At 43.0% G+C, this 17,451-nt stretch overlaps 1 protein-coding gene across 1 annotated transcript; it reads left to right on the top strand.

Annotated features, from left to right (window-relative positions):
- The first annotated feature begins 2,605 nt into the window (after nt 1-2,605).
- On the top strand, nt 2,606-16,871 carry LOC119144218 (cytochrome b5). Its single transcript, XM_037379232.1, has 5 exons — nt 2,606-2,846; nt 10,507-10,635; nt 12,474-12,503; nt 14,902-14,936; nt 15,758-16,871. The coding sequence occupies exons 1-5, from the start codon at nt 2,703-2,705 to the stop codon at nt 15,834-15,836; spliced, it is 417 nt and encodes a 138-aa protein (XP_037235129.1). The 5' UTR covers nt 2,606-2,702; the 3' UTR covers nt 15,837-16,871.
- Nucleotides 16,872-17,451: the final 580 nt, after the last annotated feature.

Raw genomic sequence — 17,451 nt, 5'->3', positions numbered from 1 at the left:
TCAGTCATATTCTAGAAAAATCACAAGGTCAGTGTTTTATAACTGTGATTTAAAAGAAAATAACGTTTCCTGGTTTCTTACGCTTAAAGGAAAATACATTTCAAGTTTTATCTAGCAGTCATGAAAAGTACATTTTTTTTAAAATGCCAGCCAAGACTACCACTTCATCAGAGAATTCCAAAAGCTACAGCTTAAGGGAAAAGACCATTTTAAACAAATGAGAAAAAAGTCTTGTCCGTTTGCAAACACAGAAAAGAAAAAAGTCTGCGTCCTCAGCTTTCATAATGTTGAAAAGAATCCTCAATGGCCAACTGGGGATTTTTGTGGTGAAGATGTTGTAAAACCCATGCGGCAACGCTCCAGCAATTGGCTTGCTATTTGAGGCCAACTCCCCCGTGGGAACCACTCTGCATTCAGTGTAAGTTAAATCTTCCCAGTCATCTTAAAAGCTAATGGGATAGAGTGCTTGAAAATGGCTTCTCCCTTCAGGGGAGAGGATAAGGAGATTAAGTACCAGTTAAGATAGAACTAGCAGTTATAAATCATAGGAAAGAAACCAAACCGCCTTCTGTACAACTAGGAGAACTTAACATGTGTGGGAGAAATTACATCTTTAGATGCCAATAATCACAAGACGTGAACTTGAAACCACTACAGAGTTCCTGCTGAGCTGAACAGGACATCAGTCAGAGAATGGCTATCACAGGTTTTCTGTCAAAACAGACAAGTAAGTCACAGAGCTTGGCAGAGGTATTTCTTATTTTCAGTAATGACCTGGAAGATGGAATGAAGAGCCTCCTTATTAAAGCTGAGAATGACACCAAGCTGTGAGGGACAGTAGCTACTCCTCCCATTTGGCTGACTGTAATGAACTAGAGACGGTATCTCAAGATTTTGGTGGCATTCAGCAAGGAAGTATGAAGCCGTGCTGCACACAAATAAGCAATAGCACATGCACGGGGTACGGAACAACTACCTAAGCACCAGCTTTGAGGAAAGGTTCCTCAACAGATCATGCCGGGTAAATTGTAGTATGCCGCTGAAGTCATGCTGTAAACAAAGCCCACAAAAAAAGCCCCAGCCTGTAATCACGCTGGAGCACGTTCACAGGGCTGTTGCTGCTGAGGCACCCAAGCAGGGTACAGGTGTGCCACGGACACCCATACTGATTCAAGTAGCAAACAAAGCCATCAAACACATCTGAGGCCAGAGAGAAGGAACCTGGTTTTAGCTTAAACAAAACTGAGGGAAAATAGGGTGGTGAGTAGGTGAAAGGGCATCACCAAGAGAAAGGGAAAGCCCTGCTCCCTGTGCCCTCAGTTCACCAGGTAGCAAGGCAGGTGAGGCGTCGCAGGGAAGCCTCGGCTCAACGCCCGCGGGAGAGCTCTCCCAAGGCAGTGCGAGGGGCTCCTGCGACAGCCGGGAGGTTTTGAGGAGCTACTGTAAGGAAGCACCTCGGGCACCGACGCGCCGCAGGCCGCTGCCGCCCGGCTCCCTCAGGGGCTACGAAGGCAGTCGCGCGTCCCCAGCCTTCCGCGCGAGCAACCGCCGCGCGCCTCCCGCCTTCGGCGCGAGCAACCGCTGCGCGCGGGCTGCGCGGGAGGCGGCTCCGGGACCATCCGCCCGCCAGCGGCCGCTCCAGCGCCTGGGGCCCTGCCGGCGGCAGTTCGGGGTCACTGAGGGTGCGGGTGTGACTGCCCCGGCCGGCCCCTGGCCTGCTGCAAAACCGGGCAGGAGAGAGCGACGTGCTCCCTGCCGGCACGGGAGGTGGGCGCCCGCACCTGCCACTGCCTCTGCGGGGAGAACCGGCAGCGATCGCGGGGAAGCAAAGGCGGCGGAAGGTACCCGCCGGGCAGCGTGCCCCAGCCGCAGCTTGGTAGGGCTGGGTCGCTGCGGGCCGCCCAGGAGAGCGGGAGACGCAGGTAGCCGTAAGGCCCTGCGTGTGCTGCGGAGCTCGTCCCTTTGCCTGAGGCGGGACGCGACGTGAGACGTGACCGGACCGACGGTCTTCACAACAAAGCAGGCGGTCACGGCACCGCTCAGCTCCTGACAACACCCGCGTTTTGTTTCCATTGTAAACAGCTGCTTGCTCCTAACATTAAAATGCGCCGACTGCAACGACGCGATCGCCGGTAAACGAGCAGCACGTTGCCAGAGCGGGGCGCCAGCCTGTTTTGGTGTAAGCAACGCCGCGACTAAACGGCCAGCTGGCTGCCAGGCGGCCCGCCGCTCACTGCCGCCGAAGGCAACAGCACACACCGCCCCCCGCGGCAACGCGCTTCGCCCACTGCCGGTGGGGCTGGGGGGAACCGCGGGGCCGGATCCCAGCGGCGGCCGCGAAAGCAACACGGTGGGGTCGCTGCCCGGGCACCACTGCCCCCATTGCCGCTGTGGCCCATGACCGGCGCTGGGTCACGTGGAAGGCGCCTCCCACCCCGCGACGGGGGGAGGAGGCGGAGCACGCGGCCGCCGACCTACCCCGCGAGTGCCTCTCTCCCGGCCGCCAGCCCGCCGCCTTCTTTGAAAAGCATTCCGCTCCGCCAATGAGGAGCCGGGGGAGGGCGGGGAGGCGGGGCGGTAGCGGCGGTGATAGGCTTGCGGCTCGGCTCCCGTAGGCGTGCGCCGGTGGGAGCGGGGCTGCAGCCTGTTGCGGAGCCGGCGCGGCTGCGGGTGGTGGCGGTGCTGTGTCGTGCCTGGGGGACATGGTGGGCTCCAGCGAGGCCGGGGGCGAGCCGTGGCGCGGCCGCTACTACCGGCTGGAGGAGGTGCAGAAGCACAACAACAGCCAGAGCACCTGGATCATCCTGCACCATCGTATCTACGATGTCACCAAGTTTCTAGATGAGGTGGGTGCCCGGGGAGGGCGGGGAAGCCCCGCGCCGCGCCGCCGGGGCGCTGCGGGTACCGGCGCGCCCCGAGCCCGGCGGTGTGGTGCGGGCTCGCCGGCTGGCCCCGGGGGCTCCCCGCGCCGCGGCCGGGGGCAGCCCCTTGCGGGCTTTCGTCGGCCTCCCCCGGGCGGGGGCGGGCGCTGTGGGTGCCGCCTTCGGCCGGCCCGCGGTAGCGCTCTGCAGGCACGGACGTGTGGCGGCCCCGGGCCTCGGCTGCGGCGCCGGCGGGGCGGGCCCGGCGGGGCAGCGGCCGCCGCTGGGGCAGGAGGCGGCCGGGTGTGCCACCCCCCGGTGGCGTGTGACCTGCTGCTGCAGCCGCGCCCCGCCTGCCCCTGCCCTCGCTGCCGCTGCAGGGACCGAGGCTCCCGCAGGGCTTCGCTCGTACGGCGCTGCCCGGGCGCAGGGGGGAGCAGCGGCCCGGCAGAGCACCCTGCCTGTGCTGTTGTGCTTTGGCTCCCCCCGCCCCCCGGTTAACGATCGATGGTTTTGATCGCAGGCTGATGGTTAGCAGTTGATGTAATCGGTGATACTCGTGGCTAATAAGCGTTTTCATTACTGAACTAAAACCTTCTTCTGTTGCAACTACTAGGCAGATTTTGTTAGTATTAAACGTAGCTAGAATTCATTAGCCATATTTTGAATTTTCTCCCTTGCGGCCGTTCTTCCCAATCTGCAAAGATCTAGTATCCAATTAAAAAGAGTTATGGTAGACTTACATTAATTTCTTTAAGAATATAGCACAGATTGGTAGAGATGTGACACAATTCAAGCCTCAGTAGTTCTGTGGCCCCATCTTGACTTTTGTAGCAATAAACACTTGAAATTCAAAGTACAAATTGTGCGTTTTGCAAATAAGAAGTTGGCATGCAATATTTCAAAGGCAGCATTGACACAGGTAATATTTCATTCTTAAGCTGTGTGCCAGCACAAATTGGCTTTTCATTGTAAAACTGATCTACTGACTCTTCCTTAATTCTTTTTCATCCAGCCCTATCCCTGGTCTGGCTTATCTGACCTTACCCTGACCACATAACCAAACAAATATTTCCGTAACTGCAATTTCATTACAGAAGCCCTGGAGGAGAATGCACTCTCTCATGCAGCCCGAGAAATTGAAGTAGCTGTTCTTGGAAACTTGATCAGTTTTGATTGATACAGAATTGTAGAAGCACTTCCAGGATGGGGGCCAAAAAAACCCCAAACCTAACACAACACAAGAAGAAAAACACACTTGACAAAAAAAAACAAAAACAAAAACCACCAAAACCCAGGGTCTAATGAGCTTGTGGATGTAATTAGTTACACAGACAAGCTGACAGCCTCTTCCTTCAGTACTTGTGATTAAATAGGTAAGTATTAAGAGGCACGATGTTGTGCAGATTTCTTCAAGAACATCTTCATTTCAGGCTTCAGGGTAACGTTGCCAATTCAGCAGCATATCAAAAGAATTCAGTTTGTCTGTAAGGAGTTAAATAGTTGTTTCTTGGACAACTGTGTGATGTCTTGCACACTGTGGTACATATGGGTCAAACTGTAGCCTCATGCTAAACAATTTTCAATAGAATACGGCTGGTTTGGGAGCTGAAATTTCTGGGTCATATTCTGAGATTATTCAAATTAATGAGATTGCACAACATGTTTTCAACAAAGTATCTAAATGAAGCTCCTAAGGAAAACTCTTGGATATCTCATCATGTGTACTGTGTTGGTGACTTTCGGGATGGAACCTTTGGATTGAAGAATATTTCACAGCACACTTTCTTACCTTGCTTTTTTTTTTCTTCTTGAGTGCTTTTGATACCCAGTTACTTTATCAAGTGATATGCTAATTCTTTCGATGCTGTCAGACACCCTGAGACATTTACACCTGACAGGAGGAATTGGAGCTAGCCTCTTGCTGATTCCTTCAGTAAGCACTTCTCAGTGAAGTGGATATTAAGTTAGCTGTTTCAATGGCATTGTTGCTAAAACTAGATTTTACTTCTTGCAGGAGTAGAAAAGCTTAAAATATTTCAAGAATTAAATGTAGGCTACTAAAGTAAGTCCAGTAATACTAAAGAGGATGCACTGCTAAAGCATCATCTCACTCCTGCTCTTTCCAAGTGTAAATAGGTAAAAGTATCAGTTTACTAGGGAGCGAAGAACTGGGAACAGAGGCTGGCTTCAGCAGTTTCATTTCTTAATTCAACAAGCAATCTTTCCAGCCACTGCCTTAACCTGTGGAAATAGTTTCTTAATGATTATGAAGTTGTAAACTGTCCAGTGCTTCAGTGTTAAAGACACTCTGGATGCTCTCATACCTAATAAGTGAAAGTATGCTGCTGCTTTTCACTCCATTATAGTGCTTAAAGGGTGTATTTCCTCTGTCTAGCTGTTGTCTCTTCATAAAGCTTGTAGATTTTAGTGAAACTTGTTTGGTTTTGGGAACCATAATCCTCTCTGAACACTTCATTGAAGTTAGCTAGTAAGTGGACAGGGGGGTGAGGGTGTGTATGTGTTGGGAGTGGTGAGGCTAAGCAGGAGTGTAGGCATTGCACAGTGTGACCACTTTAGCTTGGTTTTCTAAGGGCAAGACTTAAGAGAATTTGAAATACAGGTGAAGTGCTGGAGAAGGAAAGGATTGTGTACTTTTGGCACCTTGTCCTAGGGGTTACTGAAGGTGAAGATTCCAGCCACTGCACTTTTATTTTTAAATGCAGATCTTAGGGAAACTTTATAACTTGACTATGTATTTCTGAATTTTCTTGGAGTATCAAAGTATATCCTCTAGGAGAAAGAATCAAGAGATATCAGCTTCTGCAGTGTGGTATATGAAAGCTCTTGGCAAGACAGACTATTCTTGAGACCAGAAACTTGTATGTTACCATTTTCATCCAAAGGCTGTTGGACCCATACAGAAAATATGGGAAACCTTTTCATAGTTTCAGGTCCTACATAATTTAAGGGAAAATAGCTACTAGAAATGCACATGTAATCACAGCAGTATCTTATGGCTGTATCTGCATTGCAGATAATTACATGTATAAATAATATTAAATGTCAATTAATGGATTAAGTATGTTGGTAATGCTTGATGATATTTCTTCATAGTTCAATCTGACTAGTCAGGCTTTGACATCATTCTAATGAGCTAAACAAGAGTAGCTGAGCCTATAAAAACAAGAATTAAATGATCAGTGTCTCGATCTACTTCCCATTGCAGTGGGAGTCCTCTCTATGGCTTTTGTAGGAGCTTGGTTGATCCCTTAAGCTAGGCAGAGAAGCAAGAATAGAAGAATAGAAACATCTCCGCCTGAGAGAAATATCTTGTCCTGGGAGCTAACTATGGTATGTATTTAATATTAATCTAATAGAGGCTTTTGTTTAGGTTACATCAACTGTTGCTGGTCTCAAAATTTAGTGAAAACATTCATGGCCAGTGAACATAGGAGTTTTTTAATAGAGTATGAACTTATTTTCTAAACAAAATGGACAACTCCCACAAAATTTGTTTTGTAATGCTGATCAAATAAAGTGGAGAAAAACAAATACTGTTTTACTTTTGTCAGAATGAAAAAAGTTCTCTCCACTATGTGGCAATAAGTTACATTCGTTCGGTGTGATAGTATTGTGGAGGAGTATCATAGCACTTTCTCTATTTAAAGTAATAAATAGCTAACACGAAAAGGTGCAGGTACTGGCACATTTTGAAGTCTGTCAACTTACCATGTGAATTTGTATTGCAGAATTTTGCGATCTAAGGATTAAAACCAGTGTTATTACTTCCTTAAGCTCTGATGAACCTTGCAGGAGGCTTTGAAAATGCTTTGAAGGGTAACACTTCTTAGCACTGTCCTATGCAAGACACTGCAAGCTGTAACTGTTTGAGTGTGAGTAGCACCCAGGTAGTGGAAATTTCTTTTGCCCTTTGTCTAAAAAACCCCTGATGATGGCTTTCAAAAATACACTCTTATAAAGAGGTCTACTCTCCTAAGCTCCTCAGGTTTTATGTGAATGCAGAAGTTCTGTCCTCTAACTTGAACTGGTGGTGGAAGTAATTTGGAGGGCTCTTTTCAGACTACATGAAAGTACCCTTAAACAAGTATTAGTCTATCACAATGAAGCTGAGGTTCTCTGGGTGTTTCTGGCTCCTTCGCTGCCCCTTTCTGGTTCTTGTTCCCTGTAGTACAGAAAGCAAAACTTGAATTTATAAGGCTGCCACTGGTGGAGGCCTTTGCTGATCACCCCAAAGTTAAACTGGACCTTAGATTTGACTTTCCCAGAAGTGGGAGGGGGCAGAAATTGTGAATTAGGGTAGTTATACTTCAGTAGTGTCTTAAACTAGGGAACACTGAGAAAATTGCATGACGCTAGCAAGGGGGAGAAGAGGTGGTAGGTGTTGAGGATGAAATAATCTGGGTCAGAAGTGTGTGATGAGAGCAATGAGTTTAACTGTTTATTTGCTTTATCTGAAACTTTCCGATGTGCCACTGTTAAGAATTAGTCTATGCTATGTACTAGTGCTGGCTCTGTGCAGACTTCTGCTAGGTATGTAACTTAAATATCAATGCTTCTATATTGGGAATGTCCTAGGGATAAGCTAGACCAGCTTAGTTTATCAGTAAAAGCTTTTTCATTTCCCTTGGACCACAATTTTACCTGCAAAAACACTTCAGTTACTTGTATCAGCAGGATTTCAGTTTAGCAGTCACTGTCTCTGTAGGCCTTGGGAGCTTTCCAGTTCCAGGGTGTATCCAGAGGCTTTTCATTGAAGTAGAAAATCTGGTAGCAAGTTTTACTAGGCAGAAGTGTGAACAAAGGCCCTGTGTAAACAACCTTTGAGAAACTCATCGAACCATGGAAAATGCTCAGCTTTTGATAGGAAAGTAATTTATTGCCCTTTGTGAGATATTACAGTTGCTCCCTTTCGTTAGGGGAGGTGAAGTCTTTTCAATAATTGCTTGTATTACAAGCCCTCTGCAAACAACTATAATGTAACTTTGCATCTTTAAGCAGAGGTGCCATGTAAAAGGAAAGTGTTTAGTTTTCAAGTACTTTGTCTAGTAGGTTAGTAGCAACATCATCTGCTAGATGGCTTAAATTGGGAACTCCGTGTGATTCTCTCAACCTTAGTCTTGCTGTCATGAGGAAAAAATACTACCGGTTTTCCAGTTGTGGTGGCAGAGGTCTGGGTGGCTTTTCCCTTTCCTGTCACGTGTGATAGCTCCTGAGGGGGTTGGTCATAGTCACTTTGTTGACACTAATATTATGGGTTTGTAGACAGAGGGATAAGTTACTAATTAGCTCAAAACCTAATTCTACAGAGAAAAAAAGCTGACCGTGTAGCTACAGGGTTGCTTTGTAGTGGCACAAGGGAGGGATTTGGGAACAAATTAGTGTATGTTCTGTAACCAGCAACCTGAGAGTAGTTTAAGTACTCTGTGAAGTAGTTTTAATGTAGATGTAGTTATACTAGTAGATATCCATTTAGATGGTTGGTGAAGTTTTTGGAGGAACTAGTGCAGACTACATGATCTTGACAACTTGCTGGAGCAGCTGGTGTTTTAACTACTTGTAGGAGTAGGGTTTGGTTTCATTGCAATGCATGAGTGTGTGCCTTTATGCTGCTCATGCTACTAGTGCTTTGTGGGTAGTTTAACTGTGGTGCCTTTTGCTACTTGTTGATGTAGTCTTTGTTAAGCATGTTTTGCAGCTCTTTCTGCAGAAGAGGGTATATATAGTCTATTTTGGGCAGCACAATTCTTTAGCATGATACTAAAAAACAAACACAACCTCCCAAAACCCCATGCTGCTGAAGGAATTCGAGGACTTAGTTGTGGCATATCTGGGAGACCCTGTTAGACCCAAGTTCAGCTTCTTAGATGTGCTGTATATTTCAAGGCACTGAACTTGTGTGAGCCTTCAACTTTTGTCCAGTTGAATACTTATCAGAATGCATTCAAGGGCAGGATTTCTGTGAGCATGCCATATTTGCACATCTGCTTGCGTAATCTTCACTCTGCATGTACCCTTTTAACCTTTTTTGGCTCAGCTGCTGTGCCTAGTCTTTTTTATCAATTGCTTAATCTTGCTTTTGCTTAGTCATTGTAGAGATCCCTTACCCTTGTAGCTGTGATATCTTGGCTCTTTAAGAAACAAAAAAGAACACTTTTTTTTTTAAAGCAACTTTCTTAATTTATTAAAATAACTGCCTTTAATGCAAAGATTCCAGTTTTGGAGTTCTGGTACTGCTGGAAACTGGTAGTAATAGTGTCTTTCTGATCCATATGAACAAGTCTTATTTTTTTGGAAGAGAAGGATTGATGGGAGATTAGTATGGTGGATTTGAAGTAAATGCAAACCTGAATTCCCTAAACTAACATAAATGCTTGTGCCATTTCTTTAATATACTGCCTAAGCATAGCCTTTCCGTTCCGCTATGTTCCAGGCAAGTTGACCCTAAACAGTAGAATTTTTTCCTATTTTTGTAACTTTAGATGCTGTAGTCAGAAACATTAAGAACAGAATTGAGGCTCCAAAGACTTATTTCTTCTGTCACTGGTAAAGTGTTAGAACTTACTTCATGGTCATCTTAATCCAAGGCAGTAGTACTAAAATGTTTTCAACTTGCTTACCTAATCATTCCTGGTGTTTATGTAGTAGTTTCCTACTTAAAAGTTGAGTGGTGAATTTTTATGGCATGTTACTTACCTGTTGTATGAATGAGTAAGTTGAAGCTGGAAGAATTCTGAACTAGAACATGTGATATATCTTGCAGTATGTACAGAGTTATTTGGTAGATGAAGATGTGGAACTGCATACAGTCCCAAAAGGGCATCCTGGGGAGGAATAAAAGTCAATGGAGAACAGGGATTTCTGTTAAGGGAGTGGTGATGGGTTGAGGCATTAGGATATACTGGGAGACAGCTTGTTTACATCTTGAGGTTTTTATCAGCAATGTAGTTCTGGGTTTCCTTAGTCTGCTAAAACCAAATTGCTTTTCTAGTGACTTGTATGAGCTTTCAGTTGTGCTTAATCTTTAAGGGTCCCTTCCAAAAGAAATTATTGTATGATTATCTAGTAAGACACTGCGTAACTGTTTATCTGGTGTGACCCCCCAGCTCAAATTGGAATTAAGTTCAGGTTCCTTAGTGCCTTGTGCAGGCAACCTCAAAGGCTGGAGATTCTGCATGCTCCCTTGCCAACTTGTTTCAGTGCTTGGTTGCTCTTATGAATACCTTTAGTTAGATCTACCTGGAATATTCTTGCTGCAACTTAAACTTTTTTGCCTTTATCCTTTTGTTATAGAAAGCATTTGGGTAAAAATGTAAATTTCTTGCAGAAATGAGAACATGGAATGCGTCTTTAGGTAACAGTGGGGCTAAGAAGAGTGACTGATTCCCATAATGTTCTAAATGCTTTAGTCTCTAGGAGTACAAACTTAGTTTCCTTGGTTTTGGCTTCAGAGAGTACATACATAAAGCTCTCTAGTTGAACAGAGGGTCATGTTTGCTTTTAGAAGTCTAGCAGCTGTTTTTGCAAGGAAACTTTATTTTTAGAAATGTAGAAATGAAGAATTTACGTTTTTAGAGTGTGGAGTGGCTTTTAGTAACAAATTCAAACTCATTAAAAATTACAGCACCCAGGTGGTGAAGAGGTCCTTAGGGAGCAAGCTGGGGGAGATGCTACTGAGAACTTTGAAGATGTTGGCCATTCTACAGATGCAAGAAAACTGTCAGAAACCTTTATTGTTGGGGAACTTCATCCGGTGAGTATGAGAGTACCAGTACTTGCTGTTACTGTAGAGCAGGGGTCCTCAAACTTTTTAAGCAGGCGGCCGGCGTGCAGATGAAGTGGCAGTCAGTCATCTACGGCTGCTTGGTTTCCCTCCCTAACCGGCAGCGGAGGGGGAGGGATAGGGGGGTTCTGTAAGTACCGGGGCCGGATTGGGGACCCTGGGGGGCCATCTCCAGCCCGCGGGCCGTAGTTTGAGGACCCCTGCTGTAGTGTCTTTGCATCTAGTTACTTCTCTGTAATTCACTTCAGAATAATGGAGGGCTGCTAGACTGGTTAGATGCTAGCCCTTCAGCTGTGTATGGGTAGACCTAGGCTGCAGATAGATTGTACACCCTGCAATGTGAAGAGATTTGATGAGTGTAGTGTCAGGATGGTCACATCTGAAAGTTTGCTGCTTTGAAATACTTTACAGCATAGTTCTTGAATAAGATGAATACAGAATCATGCCACTTCTAGTGTACCCTGTGAGCTCTATGAGACTTTATAACCCCTGAAGGTCCTATGTCAGAATGTCTAGACCTTTTCTTTGTCAATATGCAAAGTGATTGCTAACAGCTGCTTTCATCATTGTAAATACATATGCCAGGCTTCCATCTGGATCTAAAAGTATAATCCTGGCTCTTCATATGTATGTTTAGAAAACAGCAGTTTACTTCTGGTTTGATACTGTCTTCCCCCCTTGTCTGGCTCTCCCTGTTTTGAGCTGTATCAGTGTTCCCTACTCATAGTTGTCAGGGTTCTTTATGATCTCTTCCCACTGGATCATCTGTCATTTCTTCACTGTCCTTACCATTTTCTGTACTTTTAACAAACGCCTTCCTGTTGCCTCAAGTTTTAAAGGATTTATTTCTAGCTACAGAGCTGATGCCTTGACTTCCTTCAGATAAACCCTATTTAAGCTCTCCTGCATCTTAATGTTTGAAAACCACTTGTTAGATTTAGGCTGCTAGCGCGCCAATCTGCTCTACTTCACTGCCTGTCCCTGCCTCTTCTCTTTTCCTCTTCTGTTTTGTCTTACATTTGGGATAAACATCACTGTCTTGAGTAGTATGTTTCAGAGTAGGATTCCTGACCTTGTTTGTCTTAGGTCCTCTCATGATAAATATTAATAGTGTAGCTTCTAATACTAAATAATTAATCTCTCATGCACATTTTTAACCTTGCAGGCTTGTCTTCTATTTCAAATGGCAGCTGATGCCAGTGAAGTTATTCTTAACATGGCTATGTCTTCTTCCTTGTTGGACAAGTGTGTTTTCATTGGATATGAAACAAACAGCTTGATAGTTCAATGTACAAATACAGTACTGTCAAGAAAATATACTGTTGAGCTTTTTTGTAATGAATGTGACTATTCAAGTAAAACATGAGGTTTTGAATTTGGGACATTTTCACTGGATGTTGGACCAAAACTATTTAGGTGACTTTGCCTGATTAAAATGAGTAGACTAGGTAGAAGTAAACTGATACAACTGCAATCAGTATATAAGCTAAGGTTATGTACTGTTCAGAGACAGTGAATAATCTTAGAAAATATAGTACATCAGTAAATACAAAACCATGGACATGAGAAACAATGAAATATGTTGGAGACTCAGGTTTCCCTTTATTGTATACTGGGAAGTTATTATCTAAGGAAGTGATCTTGTGTAGCTCAAAATCATACACTGACATCTACTTTTTGCGAGTCTGTTTCTGAGGTAAAAATAGGTACACATTAACAGAATAAATTGCAAACTGAATTTAGTGGTATGTAGTTTTTTTTAATGACTTGGGACTCCGTCTGAATGTTGTTTTCTTGTTTTCCTGCAGGATGATAGAGGGAAGCTTCAGAAACCAACAGTAAGTGCGTTTCTTGAAATGCAGTGGTTTCTTCTGGGCATTAGGAGGGGTAGTGTCCACCTGTAAATGGTATATCCCCAGAGGCAAAAATAATTCAGCTTGATTTAAGTGGTGTTTCAGGTCATAAATCTCCTAAATCTGTTGATCTGACTTGGAATTACTCTTCCTGTTAGCTGTTTGTTTTTTTAATTTGTGTGGGTTTGAACCAAGAGTTTACTAAGTGTGAGGCATTACACTATAGCAGAAACATGACTCTAGAATCAGTCAATGGTTTTCTAATATTTAGTTTAAGAAAAAAATACCCATTTATTAACAGAGTGGATTAAATAAGTGTTTGTAGGGAAAAAATGTGGTGCTGAACAATATATTGGTAACAGTAGCAGATAGAGAATGTAGAGGCATTTGATTGCTGTATTATATATCTGTTGATTTGCAATTGTGAACCCTTTCAAGGTGAAAATGCTGTTTGCTTCCTGTTTCGGTAGATTTTGCTGAGTGTCCTGTCAATGCAGGATTGCACATACTTTATAGGTTTTTTTTTCTCCTGTCTTTAGTAGAATGAAGTTGTGTTGGCACTGGACTATCAAACTCAAAAAATTCAGATGCCCCTTAAAAGGAGCAAGTGCTTCAGAGATTACTATGTACAGCTGCTGCTGCTGTGTGTCTAGAGGATGCTTGTTTGGGGCTGGCTTAACAGTACAGCAGTGTGCTTAGGAAATAGTTGAAGATTATTTTTAAATGAAGTGGAGTAGGATCTTATAAGAGATTATCTTAAACAATCACTTTTGTAAGATCTTATAATATGAATAGGTTAAAGAAAAGAAAATTAAATATATATGCTGAAATGTTCAATATAGCAATTCTGAATTTTATTACTAATTAAGGACTGGAACTAGTATACCATTAAGAGTCATTACTCCAGTTTAGAACTTCTTCCCACCAAGAATAACATCTGCTGTTCAGATTTCTTTTGAAATTCAGGACAGTTTACGCTTAAGTTGGAAGAGCAGCAGCCATAAATGCAACCGAGGAACACAGCCCAGTGTAAGCTGCGGTATACAATCCCTCGATTAAGCTTACAGGGACTTACTAAACTGAAGTACTTACTCTAATACGAGTTTGGCCAAAGCGTGGTCCATTGGGAGTTAAGATGTATCCAAATGACTTTTTACTACACTCCTATCTGGTTTATTCCCTTGTTTTAGTGCTGGTCATAATTATCTACACTGACGTGCATGTGTTCCGTGATTCCAGAAGGAAGCTGGAGCACTTTCCTCCAGCAGGACATGTGGGTGCAGCTGATAAGACAGTTTCACTTTACTTTGCAGTCTGGGTGGGTAACATGACAGGTTAGGCCCTGTGCCCTGGCTCTCGAGGAGCTGTCGGGAGGCCTTGTGCTTTCAAATGTCCTTCTTGTCCTTCCACTGTATTTAAAGTACCCTCAGTGTACATGTCCAGTGGCACAGTGTTTAAAAACAGGTTTGATGCCCTGGGCTGTATTGCTCTTACTGTCTTGGTATGTGGGGAACCATCCCCTGGTGCTGGATGTGGGGAGCCTGTTGTAGAAGGTGTTAGCCTTGATAATGTGGGTGCAAGCTGTGCTGTGCTGTCAGGTTTGGGACTAGTTTTTCATAGGTATGTTAACAAAACTCATGTAGATGTAATCACCGAGTCTTATTCTTGTGAACATGGTATTTGTCACAGGTAAATCTATGATGATTTGGGTGCTTGTAGTCTGTTTGAACCTATGAGAGGATGTTAGGAATCTTTCATTTTGTAAATGAATTGCAAATATTCTGATACTGAAGCAATTCATTTATGAACGATGGACCTTGTATCACTAAACTTAAGTAGAGTTTTAATGCTTAGATCTTTTAAGTGCACTTAGGGACATGTGCAATTAGTAGTATTCAAACTAATTAAGTCTTCATGTAAATTGTGCATGTGTACCCAGCTGTGATTTGATCTTGTAGTGCTTCTTTTTCTACGCAAACTGAACAAGAAGTCCATATCAGTATTAGAAACAACTGTAACTGATTCATGGGCGGTTTGAAATACCATGCTAAAATACTGAATTTTATATCCACAAGGGTTATTAATTAGTAGCTTTCTGTATGTAGGTTTGATATAAGAAATAACTTAATGAAAAACTTGCAGCAAAATTCCTTGTGATCATATTTTTTTTAAGTTCTGATGTGGTGTTGACTACAGAAACAGGCTACTGTATTAGAAGCTAGCAGCAGTTACAGGAATTCTGAGAAAATGCTTTCCAAATGCAATGTACTGGGTTGTTTTTACATTAGTCCCACTTAATGAGTTTTGAGAAATTGAGGAGCTAGTTAAGATGGAGAAGGGGTGTCTGCCTAATGTAAGTATCTTTTTGTGCTTTGCTTTCCAGGAAACTCTTATTACCACTACTCAGTCCAATTCCAGGTATAGTATGACACCTGAAGTCAAACTTGAAGTTCCTTATGTTTATGTTTCTGAAGCTTAGAAAGCTGAACAGCTTCTACCTGCTGTCAGAAGATGGTGCAGGAAAATTCTGTTCTACGTAAAGGCCATGTTGGCATCTCTATGAGCATGTTAGCTTACAAGCTAATTTTTTCTCCTCATTGATGTGTATCAGTATCTACCAAATGGTTTCTGTTGCACAAGCCTTTATTTCTGGAGGCTACCAGATGAATAGAAGGTATATGATGCCATTGCTAACTTTTTTTTACTGACATGGACACAACACTTTAAAATTTGTTGTAACTGTTGCATCTAAGGGAAGTAAGAGGATTGTTTGTCTGTAAGGAGGAAAATCTGTCAGAACTGGGAGACCACTTTGGAATACCACTGAATCAAACCTTTTATAGGTACATGCTGCTGACAACTGTCTGTTGCTGTAAGCTCAGGGGGGTTGTTCCATCCATGCCTCTCTGGGTGGGGAGCGTAGGTGCCTGAAAGTATCATTTGATGCTGCCATTTAAATGGCTTTTGAATCAATGATGTTTTTGGCAGCACGCCATGACTCTAAACCTGTCTGCAGTCTTACTCTTCTCTAGTAAGCAAACTTCTGGTAAGGTCTAGTATAAACTATAATGGTACAAGCTTTTTTACTTGACTAGGGTATTACTGGCCAGCCCAGGTGTTCTGTTGCCCTAACTTTGAAATATTTGTTGGAGTGGGGAGAAAGGACTTCTTTAAATAATGACTTTTTAAACTTGTTGGTTGTTGTTTCCTAAACTTCTGTTTCAAAAACTTCCTTCTAGTTCATGGTCCAACTGGGTGATCCCGGCAATAGCAGCAATTATTGTGGCCCTGATGTATCGTTCCTACATGTCAGAGTAAGCGCCTTACAGAGAACTAATGCAAGAAGAGACTGATCTGGGAGAGAATATAAGCAATCCTAACCCAGTATGTTCCCAGACAAAAGCCTGATGTCTGAAGAGAAATTCAACTTTTTCAGAAAACTGAACAATTCTTTTCTGCTGTGCACTTTTCTTAATGTTGCCTTCTTATTTGCTGTTCTGAAGGGATAAAGAGGCAGCATTTCTTTTTGTATAACAATTTTATTCTCCACTGAATTATTTGATTACTGTATGGGTTTCTGTGTTAGAATATTGGTTTGTATGTAACACTCTGATTGTGTTTCCCTTTAACCTGTAAAGAGAGTCCTATGGACCCCATTACTTATAAATTTTACAGCTTTAAATGACTACCAAAACTGTGTACATGTATTTGTCCATGTACACAACTTCAATTAACTTACTACATTTAAGAAAACATAATTTTTATGTTTGAATGAAATGCTAATTAAATGTAATTAAAAAAAAAAAAGCAGAGTTGGAGTAGTAGGTACTGGTGCCCATAAGTGATTGGTCCCTACCAATCAGGCTATAATGAGCTGACTTTTTTCTTTTCCCCCTTTCCTCTTGACATCTTCTCTTATAGTTGTTGTAGATGCTGCTACTAGCAAACCATTCTCTTGGCTCACATTGAAAATTTCAGGTGATACATGAAACCCAATGTTTGGCTCAATTATGTCTGTCTCAGTTTTGTGAAGAGTAGCTGTTTTTTGCAAAAAAAAAAAGGCAGAAAAAAGTAACTGCTATGAAATAATACTGTTCCTGCCAAGCACTCAGGTGACTAAATTTTTTCTGGAACTTTTAGACTTTTACGAAATCTTCACCTTTGTCATGTACATTGTGGGGGGGGAAAACATGGAATCTGTTTCTGACTGTTCTATGATGTGCTCCTTGGTGCTTTACTATGAAGAGATGACTATTTTCACTGCTAAATACAAGATAACTGAAAGTTTGCATTTTGTGGTGAACATTTTTAGCCATATGTAAATGATCATGAATAAAAGTTTAATTGCTTATTCTTGCTGGCTCAAACACATTCATTTCAAACTTTCTGGAAGGGATCCTATTGCATATTGGGATGCTTATCAAAGTACCTCTTTGGTGCATGCTGAAAATCCTTTATGCAGGGAAGTTGCATGTAACAAGGGAGAAAGTGTATAATGGAGCAGTTAGCATAGAAAAATGTTTTCATTAGTGTGATCTCAACATCAACTAGTGACTTTAGCAGTGATTTGACCCTGAGTCTGTGCCTCCCTGACATTCATCAGGACTTGAAACACTGTTCTAAAGGGTGCCTCTTGGCAGCAATAGGGAGGATGTATGTAGTTCATGTCCTGTATCACGTCAAATCAAATTGAAAGATAGTGTACAGTAAACATAAGCTTTAAAAAAGGAAAAAAAATAATACTTGGTGGGGAGTGGGGCTGGGGGGAGGAGTGCTCTGACTTCAGGAGATTGTCTTGTGCATGTGTAGGAATATGTCAATACAGGAATTCTTTAAGAATTTGTTAATTGTGGGAATTCCTTTACTGTTACAGCAAATAAGGTCATCTCATATAGTTTGAACTGTGAAAGTGTTTAGTTTCTGTTACACTTGT

Source organism: Falco rusticolus, chromosome 3 (genome assembly GCF_015220075.1).
Source record: "Falco rusticolus isolate bFalRus1 chromosome 3, bFalRus1.pri, whole genome shotgun sequence".
In the NCBI taxonomy this organism is placed as follows: Eukaryota; Metazoa; Chordata; class Aves; order Falconiformes; family Falconidae; genus Falco; species Falco rusticolus.
The sequence above is the reverse complement of the archived record's forward strand: the minus strand, read 5'-3'. Positions and strand labels throughout refer to the sequence as shown.